The sequence below is a fragment of the Heloderma suspectum genome, chromosome 6, assembly GCF_057233095.1.
Source record: "Heloderma suspectum isolate Gila_16-S chromosome 6, 16-S_ref, whole genome shotgun sequence".
NCBI lineage: Eukaryota > Metazoa > Chordata > Lepidosauria > Squamata > Helodermatidae > Heloderma > Heloderma suspectum.
The window spans coordinates 49,546,000-49,563,305 of record NC_139463.1 but is presented as its reverse complement, the minus strand read 5'-3'; the positions used below and the strand labels follow the sequence as shown (position 1 = coordinate 49,563,305).

The 17,306-nt window shown below is 49.6% G+C and overlaps 1 protein-coding gene across 2 annotated transcripts in view; it reads right to left on the bottom strand.

Moving 5' to 3' along the window:
* Positions 1-15,451, bottom strand: part of VAMP5 (vesicle associated membrane protein 5) — a 31,777-nt gene extending 16,326 nt beyond the window's left edge. For both annotated transcript variants that reach the window (XR_014784034.1, XM_084807182.1), the window contains exon 1: positions 15,112-15,451. Coding sequence is in view for 1 of the 2 variants with exons in the window: in XM_084807182.1 (XP_084663308.1) it covers positions 15,112-15,114 (3 nt within the window). In the remaining variant the exon portion in view is untranslated. The remainder of the gene's footprint in view (positions 1-15,111) is intronic.
* Between the last annotated feature and the right edge of the window lie 1,855 nt (positions 15,452-17,306).

Here is a 17,306-nt window from a genome sequence, read left to right as displayed (position 1 = left end):
AAGTGGAAGTTGACCCAGCCTTGGCTGTTCCTGGCACGTGGCTCCCCTGCTTGATGGGATTACAATTTGCCACAGGAATAATCTTTCTGTGAAGGAAAAATGGGGATCAAATGCTGACCGACTAGCTGAAGTAGCCTGCTTTCTGCAGCTGGGCTAGCGGAACACCTGATGAGCCCAAGAGAAATCCAAGCCCAAACCCGCAGGAAATGCAAGCCCCACCCAGGCCCTTTCTTGGCTTTTCTTGGCAGCAGCTGGGCTGGCAGCCAGAGCCCAAGCACCAATCCCAAGCCAGCCTCAGCCAGGCCCAGCTAGCATTGTGCTGGGGAGAATTTCCCAGAAAGCATGGAAGTTGAAGGTCACCGGATGGGTGCGTTCAGGAAAGAGAGCTTCCCCAAGTCGCTGAGGTTGCCAGTGTTCCAGGAGGAGCAGGAACACCAATGCAAAGAGGAGGACTAAGGGATGCTCATATGTTATGGCGGCGGCGGTGGGGGGGCAATGTACAGCCCTCAGGTGTGGTTGGCCTCCAAGTCCCCCCAAGCCCGGCCTGCAAGGCAAGTGGCCAGGCATGATGCAAGCTGCAGCCCAGCAGCATCCCGGTGCTACTGCGTGCCGTGCAGCATGGCCAACATTTGAAAGGGCTCCCACATGTCCTAGCTGACCTTTTGCACATGAGAAGTATGTATTTCATTCTCCATGTCTGGTGTGTGGCACTCTGCAGATGATACCAGAGTCCATGTATATGTGGCGAGCCTGTCGGTGTCTCAGGTGCACATACAAGCTGTATTTGCCCTTCCCCCCCCCTCCGTCCTCACCCAGCCAACTCCCTCATACAGTCCAAGAAGCAACACTGGGCTTGGGGAGGCTCCTCCCTGCCAACCAGCACATTCCTCAGGCCAGGCGTGAGCAGTGGAAATGAGAACGCGGGCAGCTGCCCACTGGTGCCAGGAGGGGCTTCTCACCCACCCCCACACATAAGAGCTGCCACCCCAGAGAAGAGCTCTGGCTATAGCCACCAGCTGGCAGGCATGTCTCCTTTGTTTCCAAGAAGCTGAAGATAGCCGGCAGGTCTAAGAGACCTTAAATCTTCAGCTTCTTGGGAACAAAAGAGACACGCCTGTCAGCTGGTAGCTATAGCCACAGCTCCTTCTAGTCTGTTGGTCTGAAAAGGAGAGAGTAAAAGCAGAGGACAGGGAAGAGAAACTCAGGCCCAACATTAGCAGTTGGATCAGGATTAAACTACCATTTCTAGAGCATTTCTAACATGCAACGTGCTTCAGTTCACATCTGCAGGTATATCACTTGATTCCTCATCACTGGACAGGTGAACTGAACTCCACTGAAGAATGAAAGGTCTACCTATACGGTACTGGATCAATGATTTTTCACTCCTGCACACAAGTCCTATTCTGAAGCGTCCATCATCAGGCAATGAATGTGCACAGACAGTCTGGCTCTTCTGATCCTTTATTGGCCATTGTTGCAGCTGTCCAGCACACAGCCTCACACCACGTACGGTACCTGGCACCTTCACAGTCAGCCTCATGATGTGGATGATATAGGTTGGGGGTGCATAACTCGTGGGCTGCATGAAGGAGGTTTTCCAGGGTGAGGCTCATCCGTTGCACTCCAGATGTGCTGACCCTTGGCCGCTTCTGGTGTGGCCCGCAAAGCCGGCAGGACTCTTCCTACCTTTCCCCGCAGCCCAGGACTGCGGGGCGGGGGGGGGGACACTGTTCCGGCACTGCCATTAGCGGCACCAGACCAGCAACCTCCCTGGGGATCGTCGAAGATGGGAGAGTCGGAAGTCTTCCCCAGTCCCAGTGATGCTGCTTCCAAGACCACTGTTTCCCGCCACTAGCAGCGGCAGAGAAACAGCCATCTCAGTTGCAATCACTGTGAGCTCATGCCTGCACACGCACCCAGCCCCCGGCCTCAGGGGGCAGGGCAGGGAAGTTCCAGCTTCCTCACCCTTGCACACTGAGATGTGGAGAGGGGGGAGTGCGCGCGCACACACACATGGCAGCTCCCCAGATGGGGCCCTGATGTAGGTGGCAGTTGACTTCTGTGTCTCATGCCACACTCACACTGCTGGCTGCTAAGATACCAAGATACTTTTTCTCTTCCTGGTACTACGAAGGCTCAATCTGTAAATAAATACAGCAGCATGATGGGCAGCATTTGCATGGGAAGGGACCACAATATTCATCCCCTCCATTTGGTTCCTTCCAACATAACCAAATTATTTGGGGTGGTTAAAACAAAAAGAGATTGTGAGGAGCTCTGAAAGGTTCTCTTCAAACTGGGCATCTAATGTAAGCAAGTGTAAAGTGCTTCACGTTGGGACAAAAAATCCCGGCTTCAAGGATAGCCTGATGGGATCTGAGCTAGCTGTGACCAACCAAGAAAGAGATCTTGGGGTTGCAGTGGACAGCTCAATGAAGATGTCAACCCAGTGTGCAGCTGCTGTAAAAAAGGAAATCTCCATGTTAGGCATAATTAAGAAAGGAATTGAGAATAAAACTGCCAACACCATACTGCCCTTAAATATATTGTGCAACCACACTTGGAATACTGTGTACAGTTCTGGTCACCACACCTAAAAAGGGTATTGTTGAGCAGGAAAAAGTGCAGAAAGGGGCAACTAAAATGATCAAGAGGATGGAGCATCTTCCCTATGAGGGAAAGTTACAACCGCTAGGATTGTTTACCTTGGGGAAAAAAGGAGGGTAAGGGGAGACATGATAGAGGTGCACAGAATTATGCATGGTGTGGAGAATGTGGATAGGGAGACATTTCTCTCCGTCTCTCAAAATACTAGAACCAATGGGGTCATCCTATGAAGCTGATTGGTGGGAGATTCAGGACAGATCAAAGGAAAGACTTCTTCACACAGCACATAGTTAAAGTATGGAACTTGCTACCACAGGATGTAGTAACGGACACCAATTTGGATGGCTTTAAAAGGGGGCTAGACAACTTCTGGGGCTGAACTGCAGACTGGAAGGTTGGCAGGTCAGCAGTTCGAGACCCGAGTGCTGCGTGACGGAGTGAGCTCCCATCTTCAGTTCCAGCTTCTGCCAACCTAGCAGTTCGAAAGCAAGAAATTGCAAGTAGATAAATAGGTACCGCCTCGGCAGGAAAGGTAACAGCATTCTGTGCACCTCGGTGTTCAGTCATGCCGGCCACATGACCACGGAAGCGTCTTCGGACAGCGCTGGCTCTTCGGCTTAGAAACGGGGATGAGCACCGCACCCTAGAGTCGGACACAACTGGTTGGGGACACCTTTACCTTTTAGACAACTTCCTGGAGGAAAAGGCTATCGGCTACTAGTCCAGATGGCTATGTGCTATTTCCGGTACCAGAGGCAGCGAGCCTATGTACACCAGTTGCTGGGGAACATGGGTGGGAGGGTGCTCTTGTGCTCATGCCCTGCTTGTGGGTTCCTGGTCGACAGCTGGTTGGCCACTGTGCGAACAGGATGCTGGACTAGATGGACCCTTGGTCTGATCCAGTATGGCTCTTCTGATGTTCTTATGATCTCTCACTCCCTCTTCCAAGGTTGGACCACTGTCTCTGACCTCAGAAGCAGGAATCTGAAAAATCTTGGTCTGATAAAGCAGGGCTCTTCTTACGTTCTTATGTTACCAGAGTGTCACGAGAAGAAGCTGGGGGGGGGGGGGGAGCAGCTCCCATAGTGCTGCAGAAATGTGTGGACTGAGCCAAATATAGCTTTTGTGCCAAAACCTAAGAGACAGGCCATTCTATATCCATTTTACAAATGCAAAACTAGGAAAGCTCCTATTCAAATCAGTCATCATCTTCAAGTCAAGTGGGGAAAACTCCTTTTACGGTTAGACCCAATCAGGCTCAAAAATATTTTTTAGAATAGAACTATGGGTCAACTCTCCCAATAATATATGGACTTTAAATCCTTAAACAATATAATAATTTCATAACATAAACATATAAAAATAATCCACATGTATTACCACACACATGTAGCATTACGTAACAAGCCACACATGCTGCTTTCCTTTCCTGCCTATCACTACTTGCTAAGGGCATGATCCACCAGGAGGTTCTCTTGCACAAGCCCCACTAAAATGAATGGGAGCTGCACAAAAGCATGCCCAAACTCTTGGGCAGCTCACCCCCCACTCACTTCAATGGGGCTTGTGCAGGAAAATTTCCTGGCTGATCATGCCATATGCTAGCCAAAATGGCAAGCATCCATCCCATTGCTCCTTCCTTCTTGTGCTTTGGCCAATGAGTGCAAAGACACTGAGGAAAATGGACAGACACTTATTTTTTAAACAAATTATCACAGTCATTTATTAAATATTGTGAAAAGAACAGAACTGTCTTCCATTTTTCTTTTATATAGCTTTTTGGATGTTGTGGGGTTAATTTCCGTTCTCTGTGTGTGCTGATCCAAAAGGTCAAATGTTCAGTTGCCCTAAGTCTACAGAAGTAGAGGGGGTAAAGGGAATGGGTAGGAGATTGAACATATGGCCAGAGAGATAAGGAGCCTCCAGAAGTGTTTTGTTTGCATTGTGTCACCAAAGGGCCTGTAATTTTGCATGACATAGCTTTGGTTTTACAGAAATGTGTGCAAAGAGCTCAACAGAAGGAATTTAGGGCAAAGGTGAGCCCTCTTGACTGGTTATAGTTATAAGAGAACAGGCGAGGTTTAACATATAAAAAGTTGAGGCAAAAATGCAGTTTTGGCAGAGGAAGACTAAATTAGAGAAGAAGGTGGAGAGGCAGGAAAGAAAAAAGAAAAAGGATCAAGAAAGAAAGCTTCATGGAAAAGCTGAGGCCTCTCACAGTAAGATATTGCTGAGGGGGAGGAACCTGAGAAAATAGGGACACGGTCTAATTAGGTTTAGCTGGATGCATTTACCCTGGTTATTTTCTCACAATTTTTGCACTTATGGTGTGGTTGTATGTGTATGTGTTGTAAACATTCAGATGTTAAAACCTTTAAACTATTTTTTTTTACTAATACTGAATAATGCTTTTTCAGTATACTTTTTAAATTTTGTTGTTTAAACTTTGTGGTCTCCTTTCTTGCTGGGTTACCCACCCCATGCCTAGTACCCAACTTCCACACTATCTGAAGGTATTTACAGGGGACCCAGAAGGTTTTAAGACTGTTTGGTGGAGGCAGCCAAGAAAAATACAAAATTCCATCAGGTGGCAGCAGAAATGTCATTGGAAGGGGAGGGTAAAGGGGGGGGGGGCTTTATTTGGCCTGGTCTCCCTTCCACACATGGATTAGGGCACAGTCAGTCCTATGACAAATATCTTAACTTCAGTATAATGAACCACTTCTCTTTAACTTTGAGGAGTTTCTGCACCGACATACACTGCTCCCCTTTGAATGCTTAAGCCCTCCATTACAAAATGTCTGGCTACATGTGTCAGTTTGGCCATGGGAATTTTTTTTAAAAAAATGGGCATAAAAAGGATATTTCTGAGTGTTGCATCTTAGATTTATTTGGACCAGTGCAATTTAACCTATACATAAATTATTTGGAGTTAGGAGTGAGGTAGCAAAATTTGCAGATGACACCAAATTAATTACAGCGGTTAAAACAAAAGTGACAGTGAAGAGCTCCAAAAAGACCTCTCCAAATTCAGGGGGGTTCCAGCCAGGGCTTTTATCACCCCATCACCCTGCCTGCCTCATTCACAGAATTTTACAGGGAGTCCAGACATCATCTTCCTTGTGTAACATTTACATGTTTTCCCACCACTTCTTCCACCTTTTTTCTTGCCACAGAAAAGGCGGGGGGGGGGAATAGTGGCACAGTGCCTTCAGACTGGTGGTGCTAGGAGCCCTCTGTCTGGAAGCACCCTCACTGCATGGGCAACTAAATGGCAAATGTGGTTCAGTGGAAGTAAGTGTGAAGTGATGCACATTGGTGCAAAAAAAAAATCCAACTTCAGCTATACACTGATGGGCAGGGAATGACTAGGAAAGGGATCCTGGGCTTAGGTGGACAGCTCTATGAAAACGCTGACCCAGTGTGTGGCAGTCGTAAAAAAGGCAAATTCCATGCTAGGGGTTATCAGGAAAGAGACTGAAAATAAAACTGCCAGTATTGTAACACCCTTATAAAAACCTATGCTACGGCCTTATTTGAAACCATTCTGGTCCCCACATTTCATAAGGATAAGCTGGAAGAGATGCAGCCAAGGAGAACCAAAACGACTGTGGGCAGCACCTTCCCTACACAGAAAGGCTAAAGCATTCAGGGCTTTTTAGTTTAGAAAAAAGGCAACTAAGAGGGGATATCACAGAAGTTCCTAAACCTATGCATGACGTTGAGAACATGGATGGAAAGGAATTTTGCTTACTCATACTACTGGAACTCAGAGGGGTCATCTGATGGGGCAGAGTGGCAGGAGATTTGAGACAGACTAAAGGAAGAACTTCTCCCCACAGCACATCATTAATGTACAGAATTGTAGTGATGACCACTAGCTCAGATGGCTTTAAAAAGTTTATCGATGGCTAATAATAATCATTTATATCCTGCGACATACAACATAATCATAAAAAGATATTATAAAATCAATAAAACTGCAAGTATAACATTTCTAAAAGCAACAAAACACAAACCCAGCAACAGCCCAAGTAAAAGATGTGACACATTAAAACAAGCAACAATCACACTCTGTGTTCCTCATCAAAACCCTGCTGAAATACGGGTCTTCAATTTCCAACAAGACACACAGAGGGTGTCTGATGAATTTCAGTTGGGAGGGCATTCCAGAATTGCAGCACCACCGCAGAGAAGGCCCTGTCTCTTGTGCTCACTCACTGAATTTCCTGATATGGTCCCAAGAGCAAGGTCCCTGAAACTGATCTTAATTCCTGGGCAGGCCCATATGGGAGCAAGCCGTTTCTAGGATAACCTGGTCGTAAGCCACTGAGGGATTTAAAGAATCATAGAATAGTAGACTTGAACCAGCACTTCAAATGGAGCCCAGAAGCAAATAGGAGGCCAATGAAACTGACATAAGATTGGAGTGATATCCCTGGCCTGCAAGTGTCAAACAAAAATCTGACTACCACGTTTTGGACTAATTGTGGCATCTCGACTGCAGGCAGCCCCTGTAGAAAACGCACTGCAGCCATCCGGTCTGGAGATGACTGCAGCCAAGTCCACCTTGTCCAGGGAAGGCCACAGCTCGCACATTGGCCAAAAGTGATAAAAGGCACTCCGTGTAATGGCCATCACCTAAGCATCCAGGGAAAGCGATGGACAAAGGAGCACCCCCAAACTACATACCTGCTCCTTCAAGGGGAGCATGGCCCATCCAGGACAGGATGAACCACCTCACCCAGACGTGACAAAATCACAATGTTTGCCATGCGGAGTCTATATTAATGTTTATATGTGTTTGCTGTGCTAAGGAGAACCCAGGTAAGTTAGGGTTAACTGTTTGGTAGTGAGTGAGTGAAAGATGGGAGGGGAGTGAGTGAGTGAGTGTTTTACACACGCTCAAGAGAGTTTATAAAAGGCAAGAGCAGAGGGCTGGTTAGACAGGGCCTTAGGGTTTGATGAAGCTACATCTAGATAGTGGGGTTGTCGGAATAGGAGTTAGAAGGGGTACAGTAGGCAGGGTAAGACCGAGAACTGAGTGATTAATTCGAAGATCTCTTAGATCTCTTTAATACATCTCTTGTATTAAATGAACTTTAATTTGTTTGTTTTTAAATGATAAAATCCCACGTCTTGTTCATCTTTCTGTGCTACCAATAGTGATTATATTTCCTGGGTACTTCTCCTGGTTGGGTAAAGGGAACCAATTAGGGATGTTGGGTGCCTCTTTTAACCTGGTGAATTAGGGGCTGAAGCTTGTGGGACAGTGAGGACAGCTGTCCCAAAGTGGAGGCAGATGGACCTGAGGGAGGGTACATCACACCAGATCACCAGTGTTCTTGAGTAATAGTACCTCTATCTTCTCTGGAGTAAGTTTCAGTTGTTAACTCCCATCCACTCCTGAACTGACCAGTTTATCACTTCCACTTCCTGAGAGAGGTAGAGCTGTGTGTCATCTGTATACTGGTGACATTTCAGCCCAAACCTGAAATGCGCTCTACGTGAGGTTACCCTTGAAGACGGTTCGGAAGCTGCAGCTGGTACAGAACGCGGCAGCTCGCCTGATTAAAGGCAGCCGCCGGCGAGATCACATCACTCCAGTGCTGAAGGAGTTGCACTGGTTACCAGTTGTTTTCCGGGCCAAATTCAAGGTGTTGGTTTTGACCTTTAAAACCCTATATGGTTCCGGCCCAGCCTATCTTAAGGAGCGCCTCCAGCAACACCAGACAGGCCACTTAACAAGATCAGCCTCAGATGGCCTTCTCTCTGTCCCATCAGCCAGGACAGCTAGACTGGTGGGGACGAGGGAGAGGGCCTTCTCTGTGGTGGCCCCCACTCTGTGGAACTCCCTCCCTAGGGAACTCCATCATGCCCCCTCTTTAATGAGCTTCCGTCGTGCATTAAAAACGTGGTTGTTCAGGCAGGCATTTGGGGTGGGTTAGGGTATTTTAAAAAAAAAAAAATTATGGTAAAATTTTATTGTTTTAAATTGTTTTATGGTGGGTTGTACATCGCCCAGAGTGGCTGGGTGACCAGTCAGATGGGCGATTAATAAATTTAATAAATAAAATAAAATAATAAATAAACCTACAGATGACTCAATCAGCACTTTCATGTAGATATTCAAAAGCATGGGAAACAAGATGGTATCTTGTGATATCCCACAGGCCATAGGGTAGAATCACAGTCTCCCAGCACCACATTCTGGGTCCAGCCTTCCAGACAGTGCGGCGGCGGCAGATTTCTGGCTGTGGAAACTACTTTGCTTTGTACAAAAACCCTAGAGCTGAAATGCAGCCATGCACTTCAACACCTTACTAAGGTATGGAAGACTGGATATGGGGCAATATTTATTAATATCACCAGGGTCAAGGGCAGATTTTTTAAAATAAGGGTCTCGCCACAGCCTTCTTCAGAACTGTGGGAACCACACCTTCTCTAAGGGAGATAAGGTCTACCTCTGAGACCCAATGAGCCACTTTAAGCACCGAGAAGGGTCATGCATATACATAGTTGTTTCCATTTTTCCACATCTTCAGGGTCAACAATCTGAAAGGTATGCATAAAAACCTGTCCTGGCAGCAGTATAGCGTCCTTCACCTCTGATCTTGTTTCTTAGGGCCCAAGTTGGAGAAGAATTTTATCTGCAAAATGGTCACGGTGGGCCACTAATGGCCCTATCGGTTTCCCGCCTTGGCCAGATTGGCCTTTCACCACCTGGAAGAGGTCTGCTAGACAACACTGAGGAGATGCAATGGCAGCAGAGAAGTTAAGGTTTATTTGCTGTCATCACTGCCACAGATAGCCTGATATGGGCTCTAGCCTGTATTCGGCTGGATTCGGCATTTGTGCTCCAGTTGGCTTCCGTTTCCTTTCACTGTCTCTGCTCTGTGTCCCCTCTTTTGTACAAGCAAGATCTACTTGGGTATGGAGCAGGGTACTTTCACTGGTGGCTCCCACGTTTTGAAACCCTGTGCCTAGAGGCACTCACTTGCCAACCCAGTCTGCCTTCCTTTTGGCATCAGCTAAATAAAGGCTTCTCTTTTTAAGGGAGTGTAGGTCAGTGTTTTTGCTTTTGCTGGACATTCATAATGCTTTGATGTGATTTTATTACAGCAACAAGTGAACCCAGTGATTTTAGAACTTGTTTATAATTGTTTCTCTCTTTGGGTGTTTTTGTCATCTTGATATCACTTGGAGCGCATTGCAGAGAATGTAACTTCTCTCTTTTGTCAATGACTCTATTAAAGCATGTACGAGAATCCTTGCAGGAATCTTTCCTTTTAACTGTTTTCTGTTTACAGTAGGATAGGGAGAGCAGCAGTGCCCTTGTTCTGAAGGTCCTTGTTCTGCCAGCAGGAAAGGAAATCCATCAGGAGGATCTGTCCTACATGCCAGGAAGAGGCTGTTGCTCAAGTGTTGGGCTTCCTGTGGGCAGGAGGGACTGATCTGCAGTCAGACAAGGATGTTTACTCCAGCCAGTCAAGTTCCTACTGTTTATTTTAGATAAATTTGATTGAGTAGGATGCTGAGTAGCAGAAACAGACCCTGGACAGGATACAGCTCCGATGGTAAGAGGCCAGGAACTAAAATTCCACAAGGGAATAGATTCTGCACAAGCCATTCTAACTACATCCGTTAGAAGAACCCACACATGTAAAGCTTCTTATGTGCATATGAATCACATCCCTACCAACATTGTTATAGTTGGCTGAGACTGAAAATACCCCAACAATCCATTGCTTTTCCTGGGTGGGAAGGAAGATGGCAGAAAAAAGAGTGGGTGCACAAGCTGTAAGCTTTGGGCAGTTTCTCCTTCTCCTAAAACCAACAGTGGCAGGCTAACCTATTCATTTGCTGTCTTAGGCAAGCCACTATAATCTTAGGCAAGCCACTCTCTCTCTTTTCAGCCTCAGTTCCCTGTCCGAAAAACAGGGATAACAATAATCCTACTTTGTATAGATTGCTGCTGTCTCCACCCTGGAACCAATGCTCGAGGGCCAAGGTCAAGAGTAAACAGATTCCAGAAAAAAGGGTGCTGTTGCTGGAGGGAATGCCCATGGTCTGGAGAACATAACATGGCTGTAAAAGATGGGGTTACTGTTCCCCTGTCTAGAGTCTAAGGGTACTACTGATCTAGGCTTGCTTCTGGAGAAGCAAGGGGGAGTTGTTGCTCAGAGTGCTTTGTACCAACAGGCCTTAGTGAGAAGGCTCTGGCCTTTTTGGGACAGGGCTGACCTTGCCCTGCTGAGCCATACATCGGTCACTTTCAGGCTAGACTACTGGAATGAGCTCCATGTGCTGGGCTGTCCTCGAAGATGACTACGAAGCTTCAGCGGGTACAGGCTGCAGCCATATAGCTTTCAACAGCAGTGGACAGGAACACACAGAAAGTGTTGTGAATCAACTGCACTGGCTACCTTATGCCTTGTGGCCCAATTCAAGGTGCTAGTCATGACCTTTAATGCCCAGCACAGCTGGGGACCACATACTGAATGGATTGTCTCTCTCTAGATCAGCCTGGGCACCAACTGCATTGGAGTAGGCAGGCCATGCTCGCAGTTCCACTGCTGCTACCTTGGATTAAGACTGCCTCTACCACTGTTAGCAGTAGGGCCTCTACCACTGTTGCCCCCAGGCCCTCTGCCTGAGGTGGTAAGGACAGAAGTCTTCACCACTGCTGAGTTTTCACAAAAGTTGAAAAACTTGAGCAGCACTGGAGGAGGGGGATTTTAATTTATTTTAATATTCAGATAATTGTTAGCTTTTTAAAATGTAATTTTAAGATGTTGTTTTATTTTATTTCTGAATTGCTGATTTTATTTTTTGTTAAAATCTGCTTTGAATCTTCAGGGAAAGTGGTTTACAATTATCTTTAACGAAATATGTATTGCTGAGATAATGTAAATGAGGTGCTGTGAACACTGAAATATTCTACTGAAATAGAATATTCATCACTGCATATTTGCTGTAGACATTTACAGAGTGGGGGTCCGCACTGGCCCCTGCACAACCCTTTGGGTGGGCCACAAGAGAAGGTGGGACTAGTGGAGAGTGAGGAGCAGTTGGTGGGGCCAGAACACAGTCACAATCAGACTCAAGCTCATTCACAGACACCCATTCACACACATATATGCAGGAGCACTGGGCAGGGTTCTTTAAAGTGTCCCCACCCCACTCCAGCACAAATAATCTTGATCAAGACCACTGTTTCCCTGCTGCTATTAATGCCTCTTCCTTCTCCCAGCAATCCTGGATCTGCTCCCTGCAACCCTGCTGATGGCCGATTAGCTGGACTGTGGGGAATAGGGGGCAGGACTCCATGGACCACACAGAGAGTGGCTGCGCATTGCCCACATGTGCTATATAGGAATACATATGTATTTATTTATTTATGTAGAAGATTTATTCCCCCACACACACTTTTGACCAAATGATCCTCAAGGCAGCTTACAAAAGGTCTCTCTCTCACACACAACACACAAACCCACACAACCAGCCAGCACTTCGTCCCCTCGCTGAAGGGTGGGAGAGCACTTCCTTTCATCTCTGCAATGCAATCCCAGCACAACTGACAGTTTTCCATATCTATTTATCTACTCCATATATATCAGCTAGGTGGATGCAATTTGACATGGGAAATAAGAATCATAGAATAGTAGGGCTAGAAGGGGCATACAAGGCCATCGAGTCCAACCCCCTGCTCAATGCAGGAATCCAAGTCAGAGCATCCCTGACAGATGGCTGCCCAGCCTCGTCTTGAACGCCTCCAGTGTGGGAGAGCCCACCACCTCCCTGGGTCATTGGTTCCATTGTCATATTGCTCTAACAGTCAGGAAGTTTTTCCTGATGTTCAGCCAGAATCTGGCTTCCTGTAACTTGAGCCCATTATTCCGTGTCCTGCACTCTGGGATGACTGAGAAGAGATCCTGGCCTTCTTCTCTGTGACAACCTTTAAGGTACTTGAAGAGTGCTATCCTATCTCCCCTCTGTCTTCTCTTCTCAAGCCTAAACATGCCCAGTTCTTTCAGTCTCTCCTCATAGGGCTTTGTTTCCACTCCCCTGATCATCTTTGTTGCAAATGCTTCCTGTTTCAAACTGCTTCTGGCACTTGAGAGCATTTTTCTTCTGTTTTTGGGTAACATTGGTGCTTTTGCCTTTCCTTCTTACTGGTTCACTGGTTGCTTTTCCTTATACTCCACCCTTAAGCATAAGGACTAGAGGCTTGCTTTATTTTTTAAAATGAAAGCTGAACATTCAAGGAGAACTCTGTCCCCAAAAGAGAGCCTGGATCTCCCATGACAGTGGCCCTGGGTACATTGTGAATTAACTTAGACCACACTAACTAGGTGTGGGCATCTCGGCAGCAGAGGAAACGAAAACCCACCTCCTCCCTCCAAAGTGGCTACATATTGTACCTGAAACCTGAAAGCATTTATTCGTCAAGTGTAACAGGAGGGCAAACATTTGAATGATGGCTTCCATACTGGCGTCCACCTGGTTTCTCAAAGCTATTTAACTTTTTCTACCCAGGAAAGCATAAGCCAACTGAAGCCGGTGAGATCTACTGCTCAAGGCTGAGAGTTATGAAAACCCTGGTTCAGACCTTTGACTCAGTCTTCACCTGCAAGATGGGGTAATAAAAGCAATCTACCTGACAGGGTTGTTGTGAGGATCACTGAGCTAATATGTGTAAAACACTTCGAACGTTCAAAACCCAACATATATTAAATATTATGGGAAGAGGACCTCTGCATGCAGAAGACTTCATGCTGGGTCCTAGACAACTTCAGTGAAAAGGATCTCGGCAGGGCTGAGAAAGACCGCGCAGAAGCTCCGAGCAGAAAAAACTGGTCTGGAGCGCCGGCTGATGGCCCGCCCCCCCCCAGCTGGGGGTGGGGAGGAGGAGCGACAGGCGCAGCGGCAGCAGCCGCGTTCTTGGTCCGGCTCCCTCCACATGCAGAGCAGCAGAATCAGGGGGTCGAGTTCCGAGCTGGGAGACAGGACTGCACCACGTCAGGCTGCACGCGGGGAATCACCCGTAAAAGCGGAAACAAGCAGAGGAAGAAGACAGCTGGCTACAGCCCTTCTCCTCCCATGTTGCGAGGTTTTCTGCTTGCAGCGGATTTCCACGTGAGAGGCCGGCACTCGCCCTGAAGCAGTGTAGCCCGCCAAGTGCCCCTCGTGCTGCAGGCGTACAAATGCCCCTGAACAGCGAGCGGGGAGAAGGTGGCCACCCACACCTGAGAGAAAACCCTGGAGCTGGCGGCAGGCTCCGGCGCGTGGCCGCTGAAGGGGGTGCCAGGGGTTCGACTGACAAGCCAGGGGTCTCTCTGGGGAGGGACAGCGAGGGCTGGCAAAAGATCTCCCCTGTCTCTGAGGCGGCTGCTGCTGCGACCCCCTTCCCAGAGGGCCTGCACTGCTCCTGTGGCGAGAAGTGCCCAGGCGGGCAGGCAGGCGCAGAGCTGGGCTTCTGCGGGGAGAACGAGCGCCCTGCTGGGTAGGAGGCCCCTGGCCAGGGCATCAGAGTTGGGGAGCAATCCTGGGCATGTTTAGGCAGAAAAGAGCCCCACAGCTCCCCTGCATAGGGTGGCGCCCTCAGTGATCGTTACTGCCCTGTTTCTGTTTTTCAGAAAGTGTATATGCCGCTATGTCCTGAAAATGTCAAAGATGCCAAGACAAATGAAAACTGAACAATAAAATAACACAATTATAGGTAAACACAACTAGCACACCACCCTGAGTGCTTTTTCAGCAAATAAAGTGGTGCATAAATGGTCATCATAAAATAAAACGCAGTGGAAGGGGTCAAGCGCCCCCCCCGCCTCCTGCCGCCGCCGCCCCCACCGAACCGGGCCCAGCACACAAGAAGAACATGATGGGGGGAGGGAGGAGACAGGCAAAGCTCCGAACTCGACGCCTCAGGCTGGCCCGGGGTGACTCATTCAGCCAACGCCGGCCGGCCTTCCGCCCAGCTGCGCCATTCTGGGGCTGCGGAGAGCCAAAGACAGGCCACTTTCGGAACTGGTCAGCCCACGACGGAATGTGCCGCCGAAGTGCCCGATTCCGAACGTGGGTCTGGCGCAGTGCAATCCAAGACGGGTCTCCTCAGAGATAAGCTCCACCGAATTCAATGGCACTTACTCCCAGGGAAGCGCTTACGGGTGGCAGCCTCCGTTCCGCGCGTCCGGCCGTTTGCGGAGGAAGAGCCGGGTCCTCCTCCCGGCTCCAGCACATCGGGGGCGTGGACCAAGGCAGCGGTACCGCCAGCGGCAGCCGAGGAAGCCGGGCCGGCTCCTCCGCGCTCGCTGCTTGCCGAGGAAGCCGAAGCCAGAGCCCCGCGCACGGCCAGCCGTCTTCTCAGCACCGGCGGGCGCGTTCCCTCGGAAGACACGCACGTCGGAAAACGGCCGGCCCACCTTAGGCCGGCGGGCCCCTGGGAGGGAGGCGACTCGCTCTCGCCTGGCCGCGGATCGCGCCCGCGCCTGCCCTTACCATGGCTGTCCGTCGGGGAGCTCCAGGCGCGCGGCGGGGCGGCGGCGCCTCCGACTCGGTGCTCCTGGGCCCGGTGGCGGGCCGCGGCGGCGGCGTCTTCCTGCCCCGGCACGCCTGAGGACCACCCGGGGCACAGAGTGCGAGCGAGCGGAGGGGGAGGCGCCTGCCCGCGAAAGGCAAGACGCGCGGCGACCTCCTCGCCGTCCTTTCGCTTTCCTTCACAGCCCTCCGGGGAGGGGCGCGTTGCACGACCGGCAGCGCAGGGCCCCCGGAAGCGGGAGCAGCGCCGGCGGCCCCGCCAAGCCCTTGCCGCGCCGTCGTTCAGCGCCCCCCGCGCGGCAGAGCGCAGCCCCGACCTGGCGCTGACCCCGAAGCAGAAGGGCGGGCGGCGGGGCAGCCGTGTGTCCTTGGCCCAGGCAGGCCCACGGTCAAACGGCCAGCAGGATAGCATGGGAGAGCCCCGCCGAGGCCTGCCTCCGTCGCCTCCCGGAGACCGGCGCGGCGCCCCCTCGGACCTCTCCCACGACCCTCCTGTGCTTTTCCTGTGCACAGCCTTCGGCCTCAGTGCCGCTTGTTACACCGAGCGTGGTGAAGGGCCGTTGCTGCCGCGGCGGGCCGTCGAAGGCCATCGCGCTGTGCGGAGCCGCATCGGCAGAAAGGACAGGCGGGAACCATCCGAGAACGTGCGGCCTTGGACGCCCCCCACCCCCCGAGCGACACACCCTCCGCGTGGAATGGGGGGAGGGGGATGGGGGCTCCTAGCTCCCGGCTCCCTCTTTGCGCGAAACTGAAAGAGCTCCATCAGGAACCAGAAGAAGGACCTCATATTTCAGTGTTCTTGCAGATTTTAGAAGCTTATGTTCTAAGCATAGGGCTACTTCCTATCTCATATCTCCGAGATTAGATTTCCCCCTTGAAGATAAACAAGAAGTAAAGAACCGGTGCTGTGCACCTCAAATTAAACTCCAGATTACATTTTAATGATGATTTTATTGCTGATTCTTATAGCAGCTTTATTGCATTTTTAAATTTCCCACCCTACATTAATGCTTTTTAATACCATTTTTGTATTGATCAGAAGCCACTGTGGTGTTGTGCCATCGATTGAAAAGCAGGCAAAAGGCCAGCAGGCAAATATTTTTGAGTTCGTACTAGTGCTGAGTGGCCATAAAGTTGCACCAGAGCAAAGGGGGTAGGAAGAGGTAGATTTCTCTTGTGGGAAGATTTCCAACATTGTCACACCCCAGCCATACTCCCCCACCCCAGAGGCCTCACACGAGTATGTATACCAGCACATTGTCACACCCCAGCCATACTCCCCCACCCCAGAGGCCTCACACGAGTATGTATACCAGCGCACCATTCTGGGCGTTTCTCTTGTATGCTTGCGCCTGTCCTTTGGCCTTGAGCAGGGGGCCAGGCTGTCAGGGGGCCACTCTCAGGCACACGCACCACAAATCCCTCTTGGGCATGAAACACCACTGAGGGCAACTTTTCCTGAAATGGCCCCATCGTGAAGCAGAGGCTGTTTGCCGGCAATTACTTTCTCCAGCAAAGCTTCCCATCTCTTGGGCTGGAGAGAGAACATTAGGGAATAATAACAGGCTTCTCTTCCTGGAGCCATGACAGCAGCATTTCCCACAGCCCCCTGCTGGGAGCTGGCCCTCAACTCCATGCATGTCAGGTGGGCCCAGAGCCCAGACTTGTTCTAAAGGCAGCGGTCAGACTAGGGCAGCTCTCAGAGGATCTGTTTGGTATTTCCAAGTTCAGATGCAAAGCAGGTGAGGTCTGCTGTGGGACCAACAGGTGTTCAAAGCATGGACCTGAGCTTTCAAGATGCACAGAACTTTTCTTTAAGCATCAGCATTGATGAGCAAAAGTCAGTGATGAAAATCAGAAGATGACATTCCAAATGTATTCTTGTTTTAGACTGAATGTTTCTTCAAAGGCTCACACCTGAACCAAGGAACAGGTGCTTCAATCTAACCAGTGTTTAACACACTGACTCCTGTTTCATTTTCCTTGACCAAAGAAGGAGCAGCAGGAGTATGGCATCTTGTTTCAGCAGCATGCGCCTCCATTCCGCAACTGCTTGTTCATGCCAGTGTTGCCAGAATAGCCCCCACCCCATCCCAGAATGCATCTGTCCATCAGAGAGTGATGCACTTCCTCATTTCCAGAAAGTAGAACTTTGG